This window comes from Carassius gibelio, chromosome A8 (genome assembly GCF_023724105.1).
Source record: "Carassius gibelio isolate Cgi1373 ecotype wild population from Czech Republic chromosome A8, carGib1.2-hapl.c, whole genome shotgun sequence".
Classification (NCBI taxonomy): domain Eukaryota; kingdom Metazoa; phylum Chordata; class Actinopteri; order Cypriniformes; family Cyprinidae; genus Carassius; species Carassius gibelio.
In genome coordinates, this window is record NC_068378.1 from 5,634,966 (window position 1) to 5,656,610 (window position 21,645).

The 21,645-nt window shown below is 38.4% G+C and overlaps 2 protein-coding genes across 5 annotated transcripts in view; both read left to right on the plus strand.

Moving 5' to 3' along the window:
• Positions 1-12,356, plus strand: part of prickle3 (prickle homolog 3) — a 33,451-nt gene extending 21,095 nt beyond the window's left edge. For 3 of the 4 annotated variants that reach the window (XM_052603614.1, XM_052603617.1, XM_052603616.1), the window contains 9 exons: positions 3,173-3,356; positions 4,299-4,412; positions 5,068-5,205; positions 6,639-6,842; positions 7,017-7,203; positions 8,083-8,451; positions 9,517-9,804; positions 9,881-10,234; positions 10,432-12,356. In XM_052603614.1, coding sequence (XP_052459574.1) covers positions 3,173-3,356; positions 4,299-4,412; positions 5,068-5,205; positions 6,639-6,842; positions 7,017-7,203; positions 8,083-8,451; positions 9,517-9,804; positions 9,881-10,234; positions 10,432-10,841 — 2,248 coding nt within the window. In that variant the 3' untranslated portion in view covers positions 10,842-12,356. The remainder of the gene's footprint in view (positions 1-3,172; positions 3,357-4,298; positions 4,413-5,067; positions 5,206-6,638; positions 6,843-7,016; positions 7,204-8,082; positions 8,452-9,516; positions 9,805-9,880; positions 10,235-10,431) is intronic. The other variant, XM_052603615.1, reaches the window with a different exon arrangement.
• Positions 12,357-14,342: 1,986 nt separating this feature from the next.
• On the plus strand, positions 14,343-18,248 carry fam110a (family with sequence similarity 110 member A). The gene is made up of 3 exons (XM_052603626.1): positions 14,343-14,525; positions 14,674-14,723; positions 16,327-18,248. The coding sequence occupies exon 3, from the start codon at positions 16,432-16,434 to the stop codon at positions 17,707-17,709; it is 1,278 nt and encodes a 425-aa protein (XP_052459586.1). The 5' UTR covers positions 14,343-14,525; positions 14,674-14,723; positions 16,327-16,431; the 3' UTR covers positions 17,710-18,248.
• The last annotated feature ends 3,397 nt before the right edge of the window (positions 18,249-21,645 follow it).

Consider the following 21,645-nt stretch of genomic DNA (forward strand, 5'->3'; position numbering starts at 1 on the left):
TGATGGCTTTAAAACACTTATTGTATGATAAATAACAATATTACAGAAAAAATATATATTAGTAGTCATAATTTAGTTTTATTTCATGATGCAAATGTAAAAAGTGTTATTTAAACATCTCAAACTGTATCCGTAAGTCAACACATCATCTGTATTTCATTAGGAATAGAACACAAACTCTATACTCTTAAACTTTTGTCAATTTACCTTTAAACCTACTGTATTATGTTTTATTAGCACATTATAAGTTATGAACATAATCAAATTTTTACTGAAAAACCTGTCGTACACAATCTCCAACATGCCTTCTGTTGTCTGATCGATAGTTTATACTTTTGACCAAGTAAAAATCCTATTGTATGTAAAACTCTTCAGGTATTTTTTTTTTTCTTCACAGATTTTATTTAAAGTAACATTGAAACAATATTGTTAGTAATATTTCAAGATTAACACTTGCTGTACTTTTGGTTTATTTGATTATCCGTGTATAATATTTTTAAAAGATCCTGTTAAATGTATCAATGAACATCAAGCTAGCAAATGTTTATTTGTTCATCTCTTGCATTATATGTTTTGAAACTAAAGAGCATTGATCATAAAACTAAGCATTTTAAGATCATCTTACTTTGACATGTTTTTGGGAAAGATAAAGTATCTCCTAATAATATAAACTAATATTTAGCTATATCAGCAACTGCACCAAATTGCATATTTTTGTTCATGTTATGTATCTAAATGAAGTTGATTTGTATGATCTACATACTCAATGAGCAATACATGTCTTATGTAGAAGAAATGTAATATGTAAGTAAAATATGTATTAAATGTGATGCTCAACTATAAATACATATCAAACATGAACGCCATTTACAACCTGGCCTTTTTTCCCATAATTTGACAGGATAGTCAATGAAAAAAAAAAAAAAAATGAGGACATGGCTTGATTTTATCATTGAGGAATTGATTGGATTGAGAAAATTCTCTGTATGACAGAAGGGAGAGCCTGAAAATGAAGAGGGATTGGTAACATCAGCCAAAAAGAAAAGTCATAGCAAATCTGAATTGATGTGCTGAATGATGAACCGTTCACAGTAAGACCAGGAGAAAGTAAAAAGTCTGGTTCTGGGGCAGTTTTGAGATGATTTTTGAGGGATGGGAATTTGAGTTGAACATGATGAAACACCTTTTATGTGTGTGTGTGTGTGTGTGTGTGTGTGTGTGTGTGTGTGTGTGTGGTTTAAGTCATGAATCATCTTCCTGAAATTATGGTGTGTTTTGAGTAATAATAGGTATCATCGACATCATCTAGTGCACATGAATGTCAATGACAGGGTTTGACCACATTCTGGATTAAATAAAATCCATAACTAATTAATTACAGCGTGTCTGTTGAAAGGCTATTTGCAGTAACCACCACTGATTGTTGAAGCCAGAAACCGAAACAATGGTTTGGCGAGCAAAGACCTTTTTTACACGACTTTATTCCATTCTGCTTCCTTTTTTCATCACATATTAACTCTGAGAGGAGTCTACTGTCCATGTCCAGAAAGGTAAGAAAAACATCATCAAAGTAGTCCATGTGACATCAGAGGCTCAGTTAGAATTTTTTGAAGCATCGAAAATACATTTTGGTCCAAAAATAGCAAAAACTACGACTTTATTCAGCTTTGTCTTCTCTTCCGTGTCTGTTGTGAGAGAGTTCAAAACAAAGCAGTTTGTGATATCCGGTTCGCAAACGAATCATTCGATGTAACCAGTTCTCCAAATCGAACTGAATCGTTCGCGTCACCAATACACATTAATCTACAAATGACTTAAAATGTTAACTTTTTTAATGTGGCTGACACTCTCTCTGAGTTCAAACAAACCAATATCCCGGAGTAATTCATGCACTCAAACAGTACACTGACTGAACTGCTGTGAAGAGAGAACTGAAGATGAACACCGAGCCGAGCCAGATAACAAACAACAGACTGACAATACGTCATCAGAGCGTTCCTTTACGCTATTGCAGACTGAGCGAGAATGGAAGGTGTCATTATTGTTATTTGAATGAATGAGACATGAGCTAATCTGACAGTGTTGTATTCAATCCTCCACTAACACGGTCTCTCATCGTGTTGCTGGTTAGCCTCTGCTCTGCCTGTGTGCCGTCATGTGATTTAGAGGAGGTGTGGAGTGGTCTGCAGGGAGAGTGGATTCATATCTTATTGCAGAGTTAGCTTGCTATTGCTAGCCTCTTTGAAATCACACAGGCCGATGACACATGCACTCTAGAAAGCCTCATCTTTGTCCATCTTCTGCATTATTTTACTTCAGAAGTTATGTCTTTTTTAAACAAAAGTTGCGAGAGCCTCATAACTCTCTCACACATGTGCTCATCAATGCAGCCATCTGTTGTTCTTGCAGTCTCTGCTATTCTGTTGTTGTTGTTCTGTCTCTTTATTTTTGTTTGAAACAACGACCTGCGCATGTGTGACCCGGTTACAAATGGTGCGCATGCAGTACATACTATTCTGGGTTGCATTTTCCAAAAGCATGGTTGGCTAACTATGGTTGTTCGTTCCATTGGAACTATATTGGTAACAATGGAAAATTGCGATCAGTTGCTTTTGGGAAATGCACCGCTGGTGAGGAAATTAGCATCAAGCGCACTGTACATGGAACCTCACGCACATGTAAAATCAGAAGTATACTTTGAGCTTTACAAAAATCAGGAGGTGCATATACAGTATGTGCGTAATGTTTTGATTACATTAGTGTACGCGTAAAAAGTGAAGTCTACTTTGTATTTTTGTACAGCACACAAGTCATAAATGGTCTGAATTCACTTCGTGGAAATTAGTCTTAATATCTCCTATTGCGTTTCAAGAAAAATGATGATGAGTAGACGGCACAATTTTTATTTTGCGTGAACTGTCTTTTTGGGAAATGCTGAAGTTGCACAAATGCACCATGGGCAGTGCCGTCTCCCTCTTTCTTATGTTTATGAAGTCGTATTAACAGTTTCCATACAACAATGAATATATCATTTTGTTTGCCTGATTGTCTGATACACAAAATTGTATTGATTCCCTAATTTTTTTTTCAGATCCTGAATCATCAGTTTCAGTTTGAGTTAGTTGTTTTGGCTGTGCTCACTCAGCGCCGCTCTGCTGACCTGTTTCCACAGGAAGATCTGTGTGCACTGTAAGTGTGTGCGGGAGGAGCATGTGGTGCGCTCTGTGCCCGGACAGCTGGAGAGGATGATGTTGAAGCTGGTGTCTGACTTCCAGAGGCACTCCATATCTGACGATGACTCGGGCTGCGCCTCGGAAGAATACGCCTGGGTGCCGCCCGGGATCAAGCCTGAACAGGTGAGCAGGCAGCATTCAGGAGACTATAGCTACTTACAGTTAGGTTTATTTAGTGATAGGAGAGTTTGGTCTGAATCAGCCAATCACAGCCTCTTTTGCACTTTGTCAAACAGTGGCTGCTCTTTTTAATCCGATGAGACATAATGGTGATTCACATGTCAAGCTTCACTAAAAACAAAACAACATCTTGGTTGCCTCGTGTAGTTTTGATATTAAGCATTGTTTTATTTCCTCCACATTATATTTCATTTTTTACCCAATAACCACTTGCACAGGAAGAGATTGTTTACACATGAAAATTGACAGTTTGTGAGTAGTTTTGTAGATCAGTCTAAAATTGCATTATAAGTGTGGGTCCATGTTGCTGTTTTTGTGCACATATTTTAGTAATCATCTTAAATTAAATATCATTCAAAAGCTGAAACAGTCAAAATTCATCCTGGGAAAGCAGCTTTGAAATCAGACATTGCATTACCATAGACATTGTCCTTTAAATCAGGCTCCTCCCCCTGGCAGGCAGTGTCCAGTGTAAGATTACAAAATTTACTACACTATTTTATAATCAAAATGTTCTAATCTTGAGTCCCAAGGTATTTTTTACACACATTTACACCCGGTGGCTATCAACACCTAAACAAAACCTCAATTTTTGTGAGATCAACTTCAAATTTGGAACCTAACTTAATTAGATGCATGGCTTTGGTTTCATAGTAGTTTTACATATTGTCTTTAAAGTAAACAAACTTCTATAACTTTTTTACACTTTCGTTTTTTGATTTAATGATTATTAGTATTTTTATTTATTTTTCACTTTCAGTAATATGACCAACCTTAGGTCTGTATTCCAAAGCGTTCATAAATTACAACCATTTAAGTTCAGGTTTTTACATCTATGTTGAGAAAGGGGGAGAGAGTTAATTATCTGTGTTCATGTATGTACAGGTGTATCAGTACTTCAGCTGTATTCCAGAGGACAAGGTCCCATATGTCAACAGTCCAGGAGAGCGATACCGTATTAAACAGCTCTTACACCAGCTGCCGGCCCATGACAGCGAGGTAAAACTGTTTACATCCTCACTCTCGTCTCCAGTGAATCCTGAATCTATGAACCCAACAGCCTGATCTTCAGTTTTTTTTTTTTTTTACTATGTTAATAAGATATTTTGGGGGGAAACTTAAAGGAATATTCAACCCCAGAATTAAAATGTTGTCATTAATCACTTAACCCCATGTTGTTCCAAACCCGTTAAAGCTTAATTCGTCTTCAGAACACAATTTAAGATAAGTACAAAAAGTATTGTCATCGCTTCATAACGTTACAGTTGAACCACTGATGACAATATTTTGACAACGTCTTTCATACCTTTTCATGACCTTGACACTGTTATTTACTTGGTAGTCAATGGGACAGTCACAAGCCTCCCGGTATTCATCCAAAATATCTTCAAATGTGTTCTGAAGACGAACAAAGCTTTTAAAGGTTAGGAACGAGTGATTAATGACAAAATTTTCATTTTGGGGTGGAGTATCCCTTTAATCACAAAACAAACTTAATGGCCATAAGGCTTCATTTTCATTATGAAAACATAATTTCTTTTTTCATGTTCAACATGTTTTCATGGATTTTACCCTCCATCGTGGCCTGAATTGATCAGTGATGATGACAGGGTTAGGTTGTAAGTGTGTGATGGTCTCGTGTGTGTGTGCACAGCCTCAGTACTGTAACACTCTGGATGAAGAAGAGAAGAAAGAATTGAGGTTATTCAGCCAGCAGAGGAAGAGAGAGAATCTGGGCCGTGGCATCGTACGACTCTTTCCGGTCACCATGACCGGAGCCATCTGTCAACAGGTAGAGAAACAGAGACATGAACGATCTTCTCGGCTGTAATGTCACCTTGAAATCACAGCTCACTGCTTCCTGGTCTAGGACAAACAGTGCTTACAGTATCAGCTGAAGTGTGGTATGTGCATTGAGCTACTTGAGCTGAAGAGGCTTTCGTCTGGCATGCGGCTTCGGGAAACCTTTTAACATGCTGTGATGAGTTCAGACTCCAGCCTGAGCAGATATCATATGTACTAGATAAAAGCGCATACTTTCCATTCATCCACGGTGATATTTTAAGAGTTTTGCCACATTTTAACACCCATAATGCACTCCAGCTGATGAGTAGATGCCAGGAGGGTGTGGATGTGTTGAGGAGAGGCAGTTTGTGTCATGTTGTGTTGATTTGTGTGAATACTCAGTCTTTTTACGTCATCAAACACAAAAGAAAAAGAACTAGTCTGTATCTCTATCAAATTTAACTTAGAAAGCTTTTTTTGTTGTTGTTAAATGTTGGCTTTATTATAGAGGTTGTGCTCTGCTAAAGAACAATGGAGTGCTGCTAAAGCTTAGTTAAAGAGTGACGCAGATTTGCTTTATTCGCTGTAACAAGTTTGAGTGACTTTCTTTTTTTTTTTTGCCTAGTATAATTTATTTTTATTTATTTTTTAGTTTTGACTCATCTTGCACTGTTCAGTTAATAATAATAATAAAAATAATTTAATTTGAATAAAATATACAAATGAAATCAATAGAGATATGTCACTATAGTAATAGTTTTGTACTGTAAAAAGAAAGGAGTATTTAATAATATTAGTAGTAGTAACAATAATAACAATTTAATTTCAATGAATATAAAAATTAAATCAATAAAGATAAAGTACTAAAGAAATATTATTGTTTTGTAAAAAAATGTAGTATTTAATAATATTAGTTATAATAAATATACTACTATTATTATAATGATTGTTATTATTATTTTGTTTTTCAATCATTTAGAAAATTAATAATCATGTATTAAAATAAAGAAATATTGCTTTACTATTGTCCTTTAAAATAAAGCCTATTTCACAATAATAATAATAACCATTGTTATTAAATTGTATTATTAATTTGTACGTAGTTATAAAAATATTTTTATGGAAATAATACTACTGTAAATAAATTGTACTGTAAAAAAAAGTAATTTTACAATTTTGTAAAAACAAATTGACAAATCTAATATTTATTAAATTCTTTGCTTTCAAATGTTAAACTAAACAGATTTATTATTATATTATATTATATTATATAAAAGTTCTAAATAAATAAAAGTCACTGATCAGGAGATTTGGTGATCCTTCTGCTGTTCTTCTTGTTTCGGTCTCATCACAGTGGTAGTGTAGGAGTGTTTTCCACATGTAATGATGAGTTTGGAGACTTTGTGTGGCTCTCTTCTCACCCCGCTCTCTTCGTCTCAGTGTGGCAGGCATATCTGCGGCGGTGACATAGCAGTGTTTGCGTCGCGAGCGGGTCACGGCTCCTGCTGGCATCCTCAGTGCTTCCAGTGCGCTTCCTGTAGCGAGCTGCTGGTGGATCTCATTTACTTCTATCAGGACGGACACATCTACTGCGGCCGGCACCACGCCGAGCGCCTCAAACCCCGCTGCCAGGCCTGCGACGAGGTGACTGCTTTCCACACCGCTCCGTTTTCATCACACATGTGCCAGACACGCTGAGCCTCGGTGCTCGTGCAGGACACAAGGGTTCAAAAATTTGAGTTTGATCATATTTCTGTGACAGAAACAGAGTTGGTGCATGTGACTCACGCAGTATCTTGCTCCTCCTGTGGTGATCAGATCATCTTTGCGGACGAGTGTACGGAGGCTGAGAGCAGGCACTGGCACATGAAGCACTTCTGCTGTTTCGAGTGTGAGACGGCGCTGGGCGGCCAGCGCTACATCATGAGAGAGAGCCGGCCGTACTGCTGCCACTGCTACGAGTCTCTGTACGCCGAATACTGCGACACCTGCGGAGAACACATCGGTGAGAGCACACACACCATAACACACCGCTGCCACACAGTGACAGAGAGAATCACAAGAACATTTAGAGCAAGAAATCATCAGATTTCCACTTTTCAATATCACATTACTGTAAATAATTGATATTTTTTTATTCAAAACCATGTAAATTGAAGGCAATGCAACTAATACTACTGTGATGTATAAATATATTTTAAATAATCTAAACAATATAATTGGGGGGTACTTTATAATCGTGAAATTAAAGTCTTAATGCAGGAAAAGTTAGTCATCCTAAAACTGTATTTAAGCAAAATATGCAGTAGAAATCCTTTTCTGAATATTCAGCAGTGTTTTAGGATGCCTTTGTAGCATGAAATGACAGAAATACAATTATATAAAGCTGTTTTTATTTAATATTTAATAGAATAAATTAATACACTGCATAATATATTCAGACAGAAAAGTTGTTTTGAATTGTAATAGCATTTCACTGTGTTTTTGATCGAATAAATGCAGCTTTAAGTATAAAAAAAGGTTACTGATAGCAGATTTTGAATGGTAATGTAATAGCTCCCTTTTTCATTATTTCCTACAAAACTAGTTCATAGGCTTGAGAATGCACTAGTTGCATATATGCATATATATATATATATATATCTAACATTTGTAGTGCTGCCCACTTGCCCTTACTGAGTGTTCTTGACAAACTGAAGCATTGTTGAAGATTTATCTGTGTAATTGAAAGCATTGCTACAGATGCAGAAGCTTAACTTGCATTTAAACACAACGTTCCATCCAATAATGGCAGTAAAAAGCTCAGTCATTACAGAGAAATGCTGTGCTTCCGTGATTGAACGGTTTGAAGGAGTGCTGTGAGGCTTCTCTCATGTGTGTGTAGGTATAGAGCAGGGTCAGATGACGTACGAGGGCCAGCGCTGGCATGCGTCTGAAGCGTGTTTCTGCTGCGCCTGCTGTCGGCTCCCTCTGCTGGGCCGACCCTTCCTGCCTCGCCGCGGACTCATCTTCTGCTCCCGCTCCTGCTCGCTCGGGGACGACCCAGACAACTCCGACTCCTGCGATTCTGCCCTCCAGAGCAAACCGGTGTCACATAAGACCATTCAAACCCTGCAGCAGAGTTCCAGACCTCGGCCACAGGAGGGAACCAGCGTCACTGCCGCCATCTCTACACTGAACACATGCAAACATACAGTCAAAGCAGCTAGTACGACAACAGCCAATGGGAGTCATTCTCCACTAGAGAGTAAAGGTGCAAATATTACCATGCATTAGTATATTTAAAGGGAAAGTGACATACAGACAAGTATGGTGACCCATACTCAGAATTTGTGCTCTGTATTTAACCCATCCAGAGTGCACACACACACAGCAGTGAACACACACACACACACCATGAACAGTGGTGTCAAACTCTATAACCACTAGACCACGACTTCCAATTTACCTGGTGGCTCACACATTTCTCATTTTCTCATTTCACCCCAAAAAGAATCAATTCTATTTTGCATAATAAGAAGGCCTACTTTTACTAATATTAAGATTTTGCATTCTGACATGAAATTCATTAGATTAGAAGTAACCATTTTCCCAAATGTATTTTCATTATTGTGGTACAATAATGTGTTTTAGTATTTCATTACATAAATCTGAATTATTAATCAATTTTTTCTCCCATGACAAAAAAAAATAAAATAAATATATATATATATATATATATATATATATATATATATATATATATATATATATATATATATAAGTATTTGGTAATTAAACAACTTTTTATCTCTAAATTCTCATTATTGTAAAGAAAAAATAATTACATTTGTATTTTAATTGTGTAAGTACAATTATATGCATATGTAATTTATTACCTTTAGTTTGTTGATCTAAAAAAATAATAATGCTGGACAAAAAAAAAAAAAAAGAGTGAAGGATAAAGGATCATGTGAAACTGAAGACTGGAGTAACGATGCTGAAAATTCAGCTTTACATCACAGGAAGAAATGACATTTTACAATATATTCAAATAGAAAACAGTTCATTTTAAATTGTAACAATATTTCACAAATTACCAAATGGTGAAGAAAAGACACCTCTGTAAAAAAAAAACAATTGAAAATCTTACCAAAATACAACCGAAGCTGCGTTTCCCAAAAGCAGTGTCCTCGACCATCAAGTGCTTTTGGGAAAGGCAGCCCAGGACTTTTTTTTATTGTGAGGTTTACCTTCATGATCAACATTTGTACAGTTGAATGTTATTGACACTGTTTGTATTCACAAGCATCTTTAAAGTCTCTGCTTGTTCATTTAGCAGGTGTTCACACCTCGTTCCATCCTGTACTGAATGGCGAGCCTCCACCGTATGAACACTCACATCTGTCCTCTCAGCTCCGTCCAGCAGCCAATGACAGGCCGGCATTAGTTTGCACGGACCAATCAGGCATCAGCACGCAGCAGGTGAATCACACGCCAGACCGTCTGGAGTTTACAGCGGAGCTGAACGGATACGCAGAATTTGGCCCTTTCCCGCCAAGCTTCACGTCTAGAGGGACGTCCACTGCAAAGGATTGTGGGAACATCATCGAGAGCAGTTGTTCAGGTACTGTATGCTTGAGTCAGTAAAGCAGTTTATCTTGTCCGAAGCTGTATTTCTTATTGAACTTCCTTTGTCATAGGAATTTCCTCTCAACTGGAGTCTTCAGATGCATTTGATGATCTGAATGACTCCGACTCCTTCCCGCCTCCTCCGCCCCCCGTTTTCTTCGATCCGTCTGACTCCCCGGCCGCTGTCACCGAAGCCCAAGACGTGCCTGGGACACCGGTCCGCAGCAGCACCGCCAGGGTCAGCTTCAGAGAGCCAATCAGCTGCAGCTATTCAGTGGAAGAGGAAGAGTGGGAGGAAGAGGAAGAGGAAGAGGAAGTGGTGGAGACGGAGAGAAGAGGGGATGAGGATGAGGAGGAAGATGAAGGAAGTTTGGGACACAGATTGCACTTCTGCACTGAAGGACCATCTCAAATGGACCTGCTGGGTAAGATTGTTTTTTAATAATCCCAATTCTGGTTTGGACAGATGGGTTCAGTAGTGGTGAGGCCAGGCCGAAACCTGGAAGCCGAAACCAGAAATTCAAGAAGTTTATCGTCCTCATGTTCGCTTCAGGCCTTAGTTCACCCCAAAAAAATTGAATATTACATCAAGGGTAATCTCATTTGATCATGTTTCCTTCAGATGGGTCGAAGCGCCGCGGTTTCCATCGGGGAAGCGGTGGCCACCATCCCAGCGAGAAGCGGCTCAGAGGCTCCCGAGGTCCACGGAGCGACAGACCTCGTCTGGAAACCCTGGAATGCAGAGTAGGGGACCGCAGGCGGTCCAACAGCGCCCTGGACGGCAGCCTTACCCTGCACTCCACCCGCTACCGCCACGAAGACTCCTGCTCCACCTGCTCCTCTTCCTCAGACTCAGAGGAGGAAGGCTTCTTTCTGGGCCAGCGCATTCCCCTGCCACCGCAGCTGACGGGCGGAGAGAGAGCAGCAGAAGGACAGACAGAGGACGAGGACAAGAGCCGAAGAGGAAGCTTCAGGAGGAGGACGCAGAGTCTCAGTAGAAAAGACAAGGACAAGAACTGCATACTGTCCTGAGACCAGGACGTGCGTGTTAAAAACTGGAAATAAAAGAACTCGGTCACTCTCTGAACTAACAAGCTGCTCACTCAAGGTCAAAGTTTATGAGTCACATTTTGTGTAACAAAAACAGAAACGATCTTACAGTCTGTGCAAATGTGTGCCAGTATTTTTATAAAGATGATAAAATATTATCCAGTATCAGTTTCAGTGTCATGGTGCTTAGTCACATAAACTGGCGTTATTATTCGGGCCGAGGAACATTTCGAATCCAATTTTTGTTTGTTGCAGGAAAAGTAGATTTCTACAATTTCTACATGTATGCGAGGTGAACGGGTTTTATTTTACAGCGAAAGAACGGTTTCACACAACATGAATATTTAGCGCAAAAAATTCCCTCAAATTTTGGCAATGCAGTTTATTTGATCAGTATGGAAGCTTGTTTCCACCACGTAATAAATGAATAAAAGGTAATTGCTACTTTTCCCCCAAATCAGCAACTTTTGTCTCGTAATTTTACATCTCACAATTCTGACTTTTTGCTGTAAATAAACATGTAATTCTGAGAAATAGTCAGACTTGTGCGAAAACTAAATTTCAAGAAATTTTCATTCAGTGGCTAAATTGGGCTATTCAAAAAAAAAAAAAAAAAAAAGCAATTTCAATGTAAAAGTCCTTTCACACCAAAAACGAAAAGACTGAAGGAAATTTAAATATTGCAGATTTGCCTTTGAGAAAACGGTTTCTGTTTCTGTTACTATTTCTGTGTTAGTGAGATGAGTTGACATTTAGTCTAGATCTACAGTAACATCATGTTCAAACAGTGCACACAACACATCTGAACTCACTCCTGATTTCTCTCTACATGAGGACAGGAGAGCTGTCGGACAATCAATGGGAAACAAATTAGCTGCCATTATTTATTTAAAAAAATAACTCATATTTTCCTGTAAATGTAAAAAATCGGATACTTTACTAGTTGCTTATCTGATTACGTAACTCACGCTACTTGTAAGATGTTACAAGATGAAATGTTAAGTGTTAAATCTAAAACTACTAAAACAGGTGAATAGTTGTTGCTTGTCTGACTGGATTTGAGAGGGCCGTGTTATTTGCGCTTGCTGAAGGTTTAACTACGTGAAACTCATTGAAACACAATGTTGTGGAGTTATTGTTTTAGAGCATGTACTGGAGACACAAGTCAGCATACTGTATAGCAAATGTCGTAAGGCTACTGCAAGCCAGATCATAACAGAATGTGGGGAAATATAATCGTCATCTCCTCGTCAACTGTAAATCTGTACATACAGACATTTCAAACCTCTCTGTGTAAATGAGAGTTTAAATCAAGACATGATTTTTACTGTGTTTTGCCAATCAGAGATCACAGTACTGTATATTAGAATTGTATTTTTATAAACAACATGGCGATAGTTTTATTTTCTTGTCTAAGATGCTTTCTGGCCTAATATAATTTTTAGAAACTTTAAAAGTGTATCTTTTTAAATGAGAAAATAAATACTTGATCCTAAACATTTTTCCAATCTTTTTTTTTTTTTTTTTTTACATTTAAGGCACTACACAAAAATAATGATTATAATTATACTCGCATCCTGTTTTTAGCATGTAAGTTTTGCTACAAGGTCTATAAATAATTAACTGTAAATCAGAAATACCTACACTGTTTTTTTTGTTCTTCTCATTGTCTAATTCTAAGTGTGTGTGTGTGTGTGTGTGTGTGTGTGTGTGTGTGTACAGGTGCTGGTCATATAATTATAATATAAAAAAAAGTTTATTTCAATAATTCCATTCAAAAAGTGAAACTTGTATATTATATTCATTCATTACACACAGTTTAATATATTTCAAATGTTTATTTCTTTTAATTTTGATGATTATAACTGACAACTAAGGAAAATCTCAAATTCAGTATCTCAGAAAATTAGAATATAACTTAAGACCAATACAAAGAAAGGATTTTTAGAAATCTTGGACAACTGAAAAGTATGAAAATTAAAAGTATGAGCATGTACAGCTCTCAAGACTTAGTTGGGGCTCCTTTTGTCTGAATTACTGCATTAATGCGGCGTGGCATGGAGTCGATCAGTCTGTGGCGCTGCTCAGGTGTTATGAGAGACCAGGTTGCTCTGATAGTGGCCTTCAGCTCTTCTGCATTCTTGGGTCTGGCATATCTCATCTTCCTCTTCACAATACCTCATAGATTTTCTCCGGGGTTAAGATCAGGCGAGTTTGCTGGCCAATTAAGAACAGGGATACCATGGTCCTTAAACCAGGTACTGGAAGCTTTGGCACTGTGTGCAGGTGCCAAGTCCTGTTGGAAAATGAAATCTGCATCTCCATAAAGTTGGTCAGCAGCAGGAAGCATGAAGTGCTCTAAAACATCCTGGTATACGGCTGCGTTGACCTTTGGCCTCAGAAACAGTGGACCAACACCAGCAGATGACATGGCACCCCTAACCATCACTGACTGTGGAAACTTTACACTGGACCTCAAGCAACGTGGATTGTGTGCCTCTCCTCTCTTCCTCCAGACTCCAGGATCCTTTTTGAAGCGAGACGCTTCTGACGCTGTCTGTTGTTCAAGAGTGGCTTGACACAAGGAATGCGAAGCTGAAACCCATGTCTTGCATACGTCTGTGTGTTGTGGTTCTTGAAGCACTGACTCCAGCTGCAGTCCACTCTTTGTGAATCTCCCCCACATTTTTGAATGGGTTTTGTTTCACAATCCTCTCCAGGGTGCAGTTATCCTTATTGCTTGTACACTTTTTTCTTCCACATCTTTTCCTTCCCTTCACCTTTCTATTAATGTGCTTGGACACAGAGCTCTGGGAACAGCCAGCCTCTTTTGCAATGACCTTTTGTGTCTTGCCCTGCTTGTGCAAGGTGTCAATGGTCGTCTTTTGGACAACTGTCAAGTCAGCCATCTTCCCCATGATTGTGTAGCCTACAGAACTAGACTTAGAGTCCATTTAAAGGATTTGCAGGTGTTTTGAGCTAATTAGCTGATAAGAGTGTGGCACCAGCTGTCTTCAATATTGAACCTTTTCACAATATTCACATTTTCTGAGATCATGAATTTGGGATTTTTCTTAGATGTCAGTTATAATCATCAAAACAGAAATAAACATTTGAAATATATCAGTCTGTGTGTAATGAATTAATATAATATACAAGTTTCACTTTTTGAAAGGAATTAGTGAAATAAACTTTTTGATGATATTCAAATTATATGACCAGCACCTGTATATAATTCCAAGCTAAAAAAAAGAACAATATATCTTCTCAAAGATAAACGACTAACTTGATGTCAAACAGCTTGTCTCTTCTCTACATACAGCAACACACATAGATTACAGACAAAAGGTAGCTATTTCCTTCAGTGATCAGGTGACTCAAAGGGCATATGGGACATACTTCCTGGAGTGTGAATGAGTTTCTGATTGGATGGGACAAGAAAAAAGGGCAGGAGGAGTGTTTGAGAAGAGAGTCAAACCGGTCTGGCAAGTTTTACTTTTTCCTTAACACAAGCACACGCGTGGACACCATCTGTCTTGCTATCTTTCTGTTCCCTGACACACAAAAGACATTACTGACTGAACTCAGTCGCTCTGTCCTACCTGACTCAAACTTTAGAGGTTAGAGGGGAATCCAATGCTGCTGAGTTTCCTGAAACAGTCACAGGTATGTGTTTGGTTGTGTGCGTATTGTCTGTTAATGTGTCTCACTGCGATCTATACCTTTAAGCAATGTGGCTAACATATACTTTACTGCAATCAGTCATCTAAGTTTGTCTCTCTCTAATTCCCCGTAACTGTTGTTTTGGTTCTAGAAACAATCCTGGATCATGTAGAGACATGCCGTACCCTGTCCCAGGAATCTGTAAGCGAAATCTTGTTTACCATTTATTCTTGCTGACCTTTTTTTTTTTTTCTTGCCTTAAGGGATCGATTTAAATTTCTTAATCTTGAATTGTAATATCATTGTTGTGTTATAAACAGGTATATATAAAGAGATAGAGGGAGTGTGAGGTCAGAATTGATGGAGACATTGGGAGAGCAGAGAGGATGAAAGGATGGAATAATGTATGGATCGTATTAGACAAGAAAGGATAAGAGTAAACTGCACTTTAACCTCAGGAGTGCTGGCTGATGTTGAATGAATGATAAGCATTTGGACAATGAGCTGCTATTTCATTGGCCGTACTTTACCTCTAAGTGAAAATATCTTAAGTCCATTGATAAAAGCAGCACAGTTGTCAACATTGATCAACAACACTGGACAAAAATCCAGTATGAAACATCAGAAAGTCCCTCGAGTTAACCAGTGACTTCAGAGTCACATGTCTCGCCGAGGTCACATTCCTAAATGGGCAATGTCACAATGTGGGACAAATGTTTTCATATCAGTCGTCATGTTGGTTTGCTAAATGGAAGGACACTGCAGGCTTTCAGTGTGATTTACAGTTATTTTAGGAAGTAGTCAACTAATAATACATTCATCCCAGGTATTGATGTTTTTGGAGGCATAATTGTCTGTGCCATTTGTGTTATGGCCAGATTCAAATTGTGGAGCTAGCTGATAAGAGTTGTGCTATCACTTTTGTAAGCAAATAAAATGTTGACCAATAGCAGACAACAAAACTGAGGAAAGAAAATCCCATTCTTATTTACGGAAAGGCTTGAGCCATATATGCAGAGACTTTTTAACCATCTGATTATTCGGCTACTGCAAAATCAGAATCTTACTCAATGTGGCCATTTGTAATTCACTAAAGCACAGTAAAAAAAAAAAAAAATCTCAGTTCTGTCCTGAGGTATGGATGCCTAACCATGTTGTGAAATGTACGTGTGAAAGTTTGCAATCATACCATTTTAAAACATGTTCTACTGGAATGCTATCGTTGCTGTTACTTGTCGGCCCTGTGCTGGAAAAAATGCTTATCTGCTTGTGACGTATCAAATACGTATCAAATGTTTATCTGCCTGTGAGATGTCAAATATTGAATCTGTGTCTAAAACTTTAGTCCGTTTAAGTGAGAATAGTATCTCATCAGCTGTTTATGACCACTATTCATATATTGCACACCTTTAAGGTAAGAGTTTAAAAACTCACAATGGACACCAATATTTTAACAAATTGTGATGGTAAAATTTGCTTTCCAAGTGATAACGGTGTTAAAGTAGCCAAATTCCATGGGAAGACCACTAACACTGCTCTGGCCTCCGGAACTGTGACACATGACATCAGCCACCCTTCATGATGTCATGTAGGGCCATACTGAAAAAAAATAAAAAAACTTTCCCGAAACTTATACAAACCCAGAAGAAGCGTATATGGCACAGAAGCGTTTTCATTTTTTGAGGCTTTGGTCATGTTTAGCATTAGACTCCAACTCTTTAACAGTGTAAATAGCTCAGAATGCATGATATAACATTAGACAACTGCAATTGTCTGTTTGGCATAATTATTTCTCTTCCCACAGGTATTAAAGCATGAATCCAACCCTTTAATTTGGAAGTATACTCAGTCACTCAGTACAAGTCCATTTATCTATTTCCAAGCAAACCAGTGCAGATTTTCCCCAAGGATGTCAACTGACACTCTCCAGCCATCTTCACGGAGAATAATAAGGCTGGCTGGAGCTCCTGCCGTTCCAAGTCACAACGCAGAGTCCAGGGATACGCAATCTCCAGGGATACGCAAGCCAAGTGCAGTGGAACGTTTGGAAGCAGACAAGGCCAAGTATGTCAAGACCCAACAGGTGGTTTTGAAGAAGCAGCAGCCAGTTATTTGTCCCTCCAACAACAGCCCGAATGGACAAGGTACTCAACAGCCATCAAGGAAGATCCCTGCAAGACCCACAAAGTCTGAGATGCCACCCCTTAACCTGGAACATCTTTGCAAACTGATTGATGGAGTCAGCGATGCCACCGTTCCAGTCGTTTCAACACAACCCAGCAGCAATGAGAAAGATGTTACAGATCCATCCAAGGCCACCTCTCCACCACTGGAGGAACCTTCTCTGGGGTCGACTTCTGCAAGTCAAGAGAAAGCTGCAATAGAAACCTCAGGGGCAAACGGATGTCCTACGATGACAGTGCGGAGAGTCGACGTCAGACCCCAGTTACCCCAGATGAGGATGGCTGGTAGACCACAGCTACAGAACCGCTTACCGGTGCAACAGGCCATGCCGCAGGTCCCAATGCAACTTCTGCGCTTGCTTAGACCGTACATAAAGCCAAATCAGCAACCTGCTGACTTCAAAAGGCTCCATAATGTCACACAAACAAATGGCACCAGAGGACCTGTTAAACCACCAAACTGTGCTGTGCAAACCTCGCCTCCTTTGAAATCCTCAGCTAGCCCACCTCCACCCCTCCCCATAAAACCAAACACAGAACCATTATCATGTCCCTCACCGACCCCACTTACTCCAAACTCCACTGATTCGCTCCTAGCCAAAAATGACTTCCAGTCTCCGCCATCTCCAGCCATCACTTGCATCTCCTCAACAAGCTCCAGGAAGCGTCCTTCACGGACACGCTCAAAATCGGACGTCAGCGACTGCTTTTCACGAGCAGGAGCAGAGCTTGAGCGCTTCTTTAATTATTGTGGCCTTGACCCATCGGATTTAGATGAGTTAGCAAGGCCGGGTTCTGACATTGTGTCCGTTTCACATCTACGTAGCGCCAGTGCCCCAGCATCCGAACGTTCAGCCGAGGGTGAAGATGAGGGGGAAGCAGCGGCAGCAAAAGATGAACGCCCTGTTTATGGTGTTTCCGTCATTGAGAGAAATGCTCGAGTGATCAAGTGGCTTTATGGAATGCGCCAGGCCAAAGAGAGTCCCAAAGTGGCCGATATGTAACAGATAACAAATAAAGTTACATACAGCCAAGTATGGTGACCCATACTCAGAATTCACGCTCTGCATTTAACCCATCCAAAGTGCACACACACAGCAGTAAACACACCGTGAACACACACCCGGAGCAGTGGGCATCCATTTATAATGCAGCGCCCGTGAAGCAGTCGGGGGTTCGGTTCCTTGCTCAAGGGCACCTCAGTCGTGGTATTTCCGGCCGAGACTCAAACCGACAACCTTAGGGTTGGGAGTCAAACTTGCGAACATCTAGGCCACAACTGCCCCAAACAATACAATGTCTAACAAATAACCACCATCCAGACTGAAATGTAATGCAATGTGTTGTACAAAATATTAACATTTCCCATTTAGTATTTTGTTGCTTATCTGTATAGAGCTGTCTAGTTGAATCTGCCGTGTCATATATGATAGCTTACGCATCGTGGTCAATTACCTTACCACAAACACCTGTATTTTCCAACAATAACTACACATGCATGGTTGCATTGTTATGGTGACCACAAATAAACCCTTAAACACAATATATATATATATATATATATATATATATATATATATATATATATATATATATATATATATATATATATATATGTTTTTTCATTGCTGTCTTTTTCAACAATGACAGGCTGTACCTGACAGGCCAATCAAACAAGGAGTTTTGGTGGAGATATGCAAAATTGATGAATGCAGTTATCCGTGTCATTCAAAAATAATAATAATAATAATATTGCAGCTAAGCTTTATTACTTGTTTTAATATCTTGTTTCTTGTGTCATATAACATGAATATTTCTATTGTTTGTCACGGTGTTAAAATGAATTGGTTGACACAGTAGCCTCAGATCTTTTGAGTATGAGTATTATGACTTGGATATCTTTTGTAATACTTAACGTAATGATACACGACATACTCGGTGTATGATTTGAGCAGAAGTGAGCAGCTTTGATCGGTTTAGGGGTTTTTTATCAAAACCAGTCCAAAAACCAGTGTTGTGTTGTACTGACAAATGGACCGTTTTAACAAACTGATCTTAAAAAAAAAAAAATGGGCATAAAAATGAATTTACATTACTTCTGTTTCGTTGTATACGATGTAAAAGTTTGGACTGTAAAGAATATGCAGATGGGGTGGCATCAAAACTGGTGTTTTCTCTCGCTTAAAAATAGCATTTAAAAGAATACAGTACTTGAAGGTCACATTTCATCACATTTTTACATCACTTCACTTCATCATTTCCTGTTATTATGGCCAGGAAAAATGTGGTGGATGTAGTTACGTTTTTAGAACATGGTATTAACCCCTTAACCTGTATATTTCCATCAAAACCATGGAAACACTTATCTTCTCTTGTACTCAACCCATCTATCTCTTAATAGTTGAAAAAATACCCTTTTCATAGACCAAGAGGATGCATTTCCACAGCAAGTTTGTATTTGTTATATTTTGGAAAGTAATGGAAATACAAAAGTGTGTTTTTCTATTCTTTCTTTTTTCATTCACTTACCCTGTCATACTTCAAATGTGAAAAAAGTAAATTAAAATAATTATACACACACACACACACACAAGCTTGTCATTTATGCTTTTAAACCATCTGGCCTCTGCACTGTAAGTGTATTACTGTAAGTGCATTTTCTGTTCATTTTCACACATTAATGATTGATGTATGAGTCATAATTACTGTGAGAGACCGTATACTACAGATGATTAAGCTGAAAATAACACATGATATTAATTTCTAGAGAATGGAACGGTTCTGTGCATGTTTTAATCTTAAAAGTAGTTCAGGCTTGACACGACTGATCTGGTTGTCCCCGTCTCAGGGCTGTGCTGTCAGTGCAGTTGGCTCACTTACATCTTCCTTTGGTTCATACCCCACAATGCAAGGAGCTCAGCCTTCAGTGTTCCCTAGTACCTAACCATCAGCTGTCTCCTTATTCTCTCAATCACTAACATATGCCCTGTACTTTTACCATGTGATGCTTTTTATGTAATAGCAAAATTAGCCGGCTTCCATTAGCGCCACTCTAGTGTTCATTATTGAGGTCAAATGGCAGTTACATCACACAGCGTCCCACACGTCTTTCATGTGCTGTTCTCTTTAAAGAGAGCGTTCTGCTCCCTGCAGTGCTATACATCCCTCACATGTTTCTGGGAAGAGAGCTCAGAGAGAGAACACTTCAATCGTCAGCGCTCAAATATTACAATTCACTCATCATTTTCTCATAACTACCTTGTTTCAAACCTGACTTTTTTGTGGAACACAAAAGTAGTAATTCTGAGGATATCATTTGGGAAAGAGCAGTCCTTCAAATATTCACCTTAATTTAAGAAGAATTCAAATTCAGACAGGTTTGAAACAACATGAGAGTGACTTTTACTCTTTTTTTTTATCTTATCTGATGTGTTTGTGCTATGCGTTTTTATTTATTAGAAATGTTTTTCATTACATTTAAATAAAGCTTAAATCAAATCAAGATATTTAAAATAAATGTAACTACTTTACAAAAATTGTATACATTGCCGACTAACTTAAATGCAAATAATAAAATGTGAAATAATGCAATTGTAATAAACACTATTGTTCAAAAGTTTGGGGGCACTTTCTTTTTGAAAGAACTTAAAGCTTTCATTCAGCAAAGATGCATTAATTGTATCATAAGTTACATACGTTTACAAAAAAAAAAAAAAACATCAAATTCAAAAAGATCATGTGACAGAAGAACTGGAGTAATGATGCTGAAAATTCAGCCTTGCAATAAATTACATTTAAAAAAATTTATTACATTAAAAACATTTATTTTAAAACTATACAGATATTTCACAATATTACTCTTTTATACTGTATTTTAGATGAAATAAATGTTAAGCATAAGAGACTTCTTTAAAAAAAAAAAAAAGAAATTCAAATCCCCAAACATTTAAATGATAGCGTGTACCCAAAAGATCACCTGTTAAACAATACAGCTTGCTTAATTATTCACAAGCTGATGCTTTATGCTACAATTAAAAGTGGCACTCAGTCATCTACAGCAGGTTTGTGTGGGGCAAAGGTTGCCACCTACAGAGATTGTTCCAGATCAGTCACTTGCAAAGTTACATTTTGGGCAGAATGCTGCTTTATAAAACAGCGGTCCATTTAGGCAGTAGATAGCTCACTAGGTTTCGCAACAGAGCCAATATAACCTATTATTACAAAACCAAGACTGAACATAAATAAATCAATCAAATAAACCGAACTAATTCCGGGCCGGATGTGTGTGATGACATCTCTCTGAGCAGTAGCTGGTGTTATCAGATGTCTTTCAGGGATGAGTGTGGAGGCGGTAGCTATGCTGATGGCTGCTGTGATTCAGGGTCAGGTGCTGTGGGCGTCTAACAAAGACCGAGATCAAGCCTGTCTGAACGTGGACCCAACACTGGATCTCCCACGCAGCACAGCACTGCACGAAACTGTAACGCAATAACACCTACACACCAACACCACACTGGAAAATACTGTGCAGTTCGACTGTTCTGATGTTACTCAGGCATTTGACTATTATAACTATACTGCCGTTCGCAAAAGAAAGCATTAGTTGTAATATTTGCTCTATCTGAACAAAGCCATGAAGTCTTTAAACTTAGGGTGTAATTTTGGTTCTGTTTAGTGCGTCAATTACTATCAATCTTTTTAAAGAAGTTTCTTTGGGTAATTTAGAGATTGTTTTGACGCCTTAGGGACTGTTTTTATAGTGTTTGTTCTGTCTGACGTAATCCAACTTTTAATTCTTTTCATCTACCTAAATAACTGTGTTTGATAACACAGTTGAAAAAGACCTAATGCGAAGAGGTGCGGTGTACATTTTTGCACAAATAAGAGTCGTTTTGTCAGATTCCCTGAATATATTAAGCACGCGGGTTTGTTGAAGACCC

Bases quoted from the DNA above. Each gene is read 5' to 3' on its own strand.
- fam110a (XM_052603626.1), top strand. From the start codon at position 16,432: ATGTCAACTGACACTCTCCAGCCATCTTCACGGAGAATAATAAGGCTG.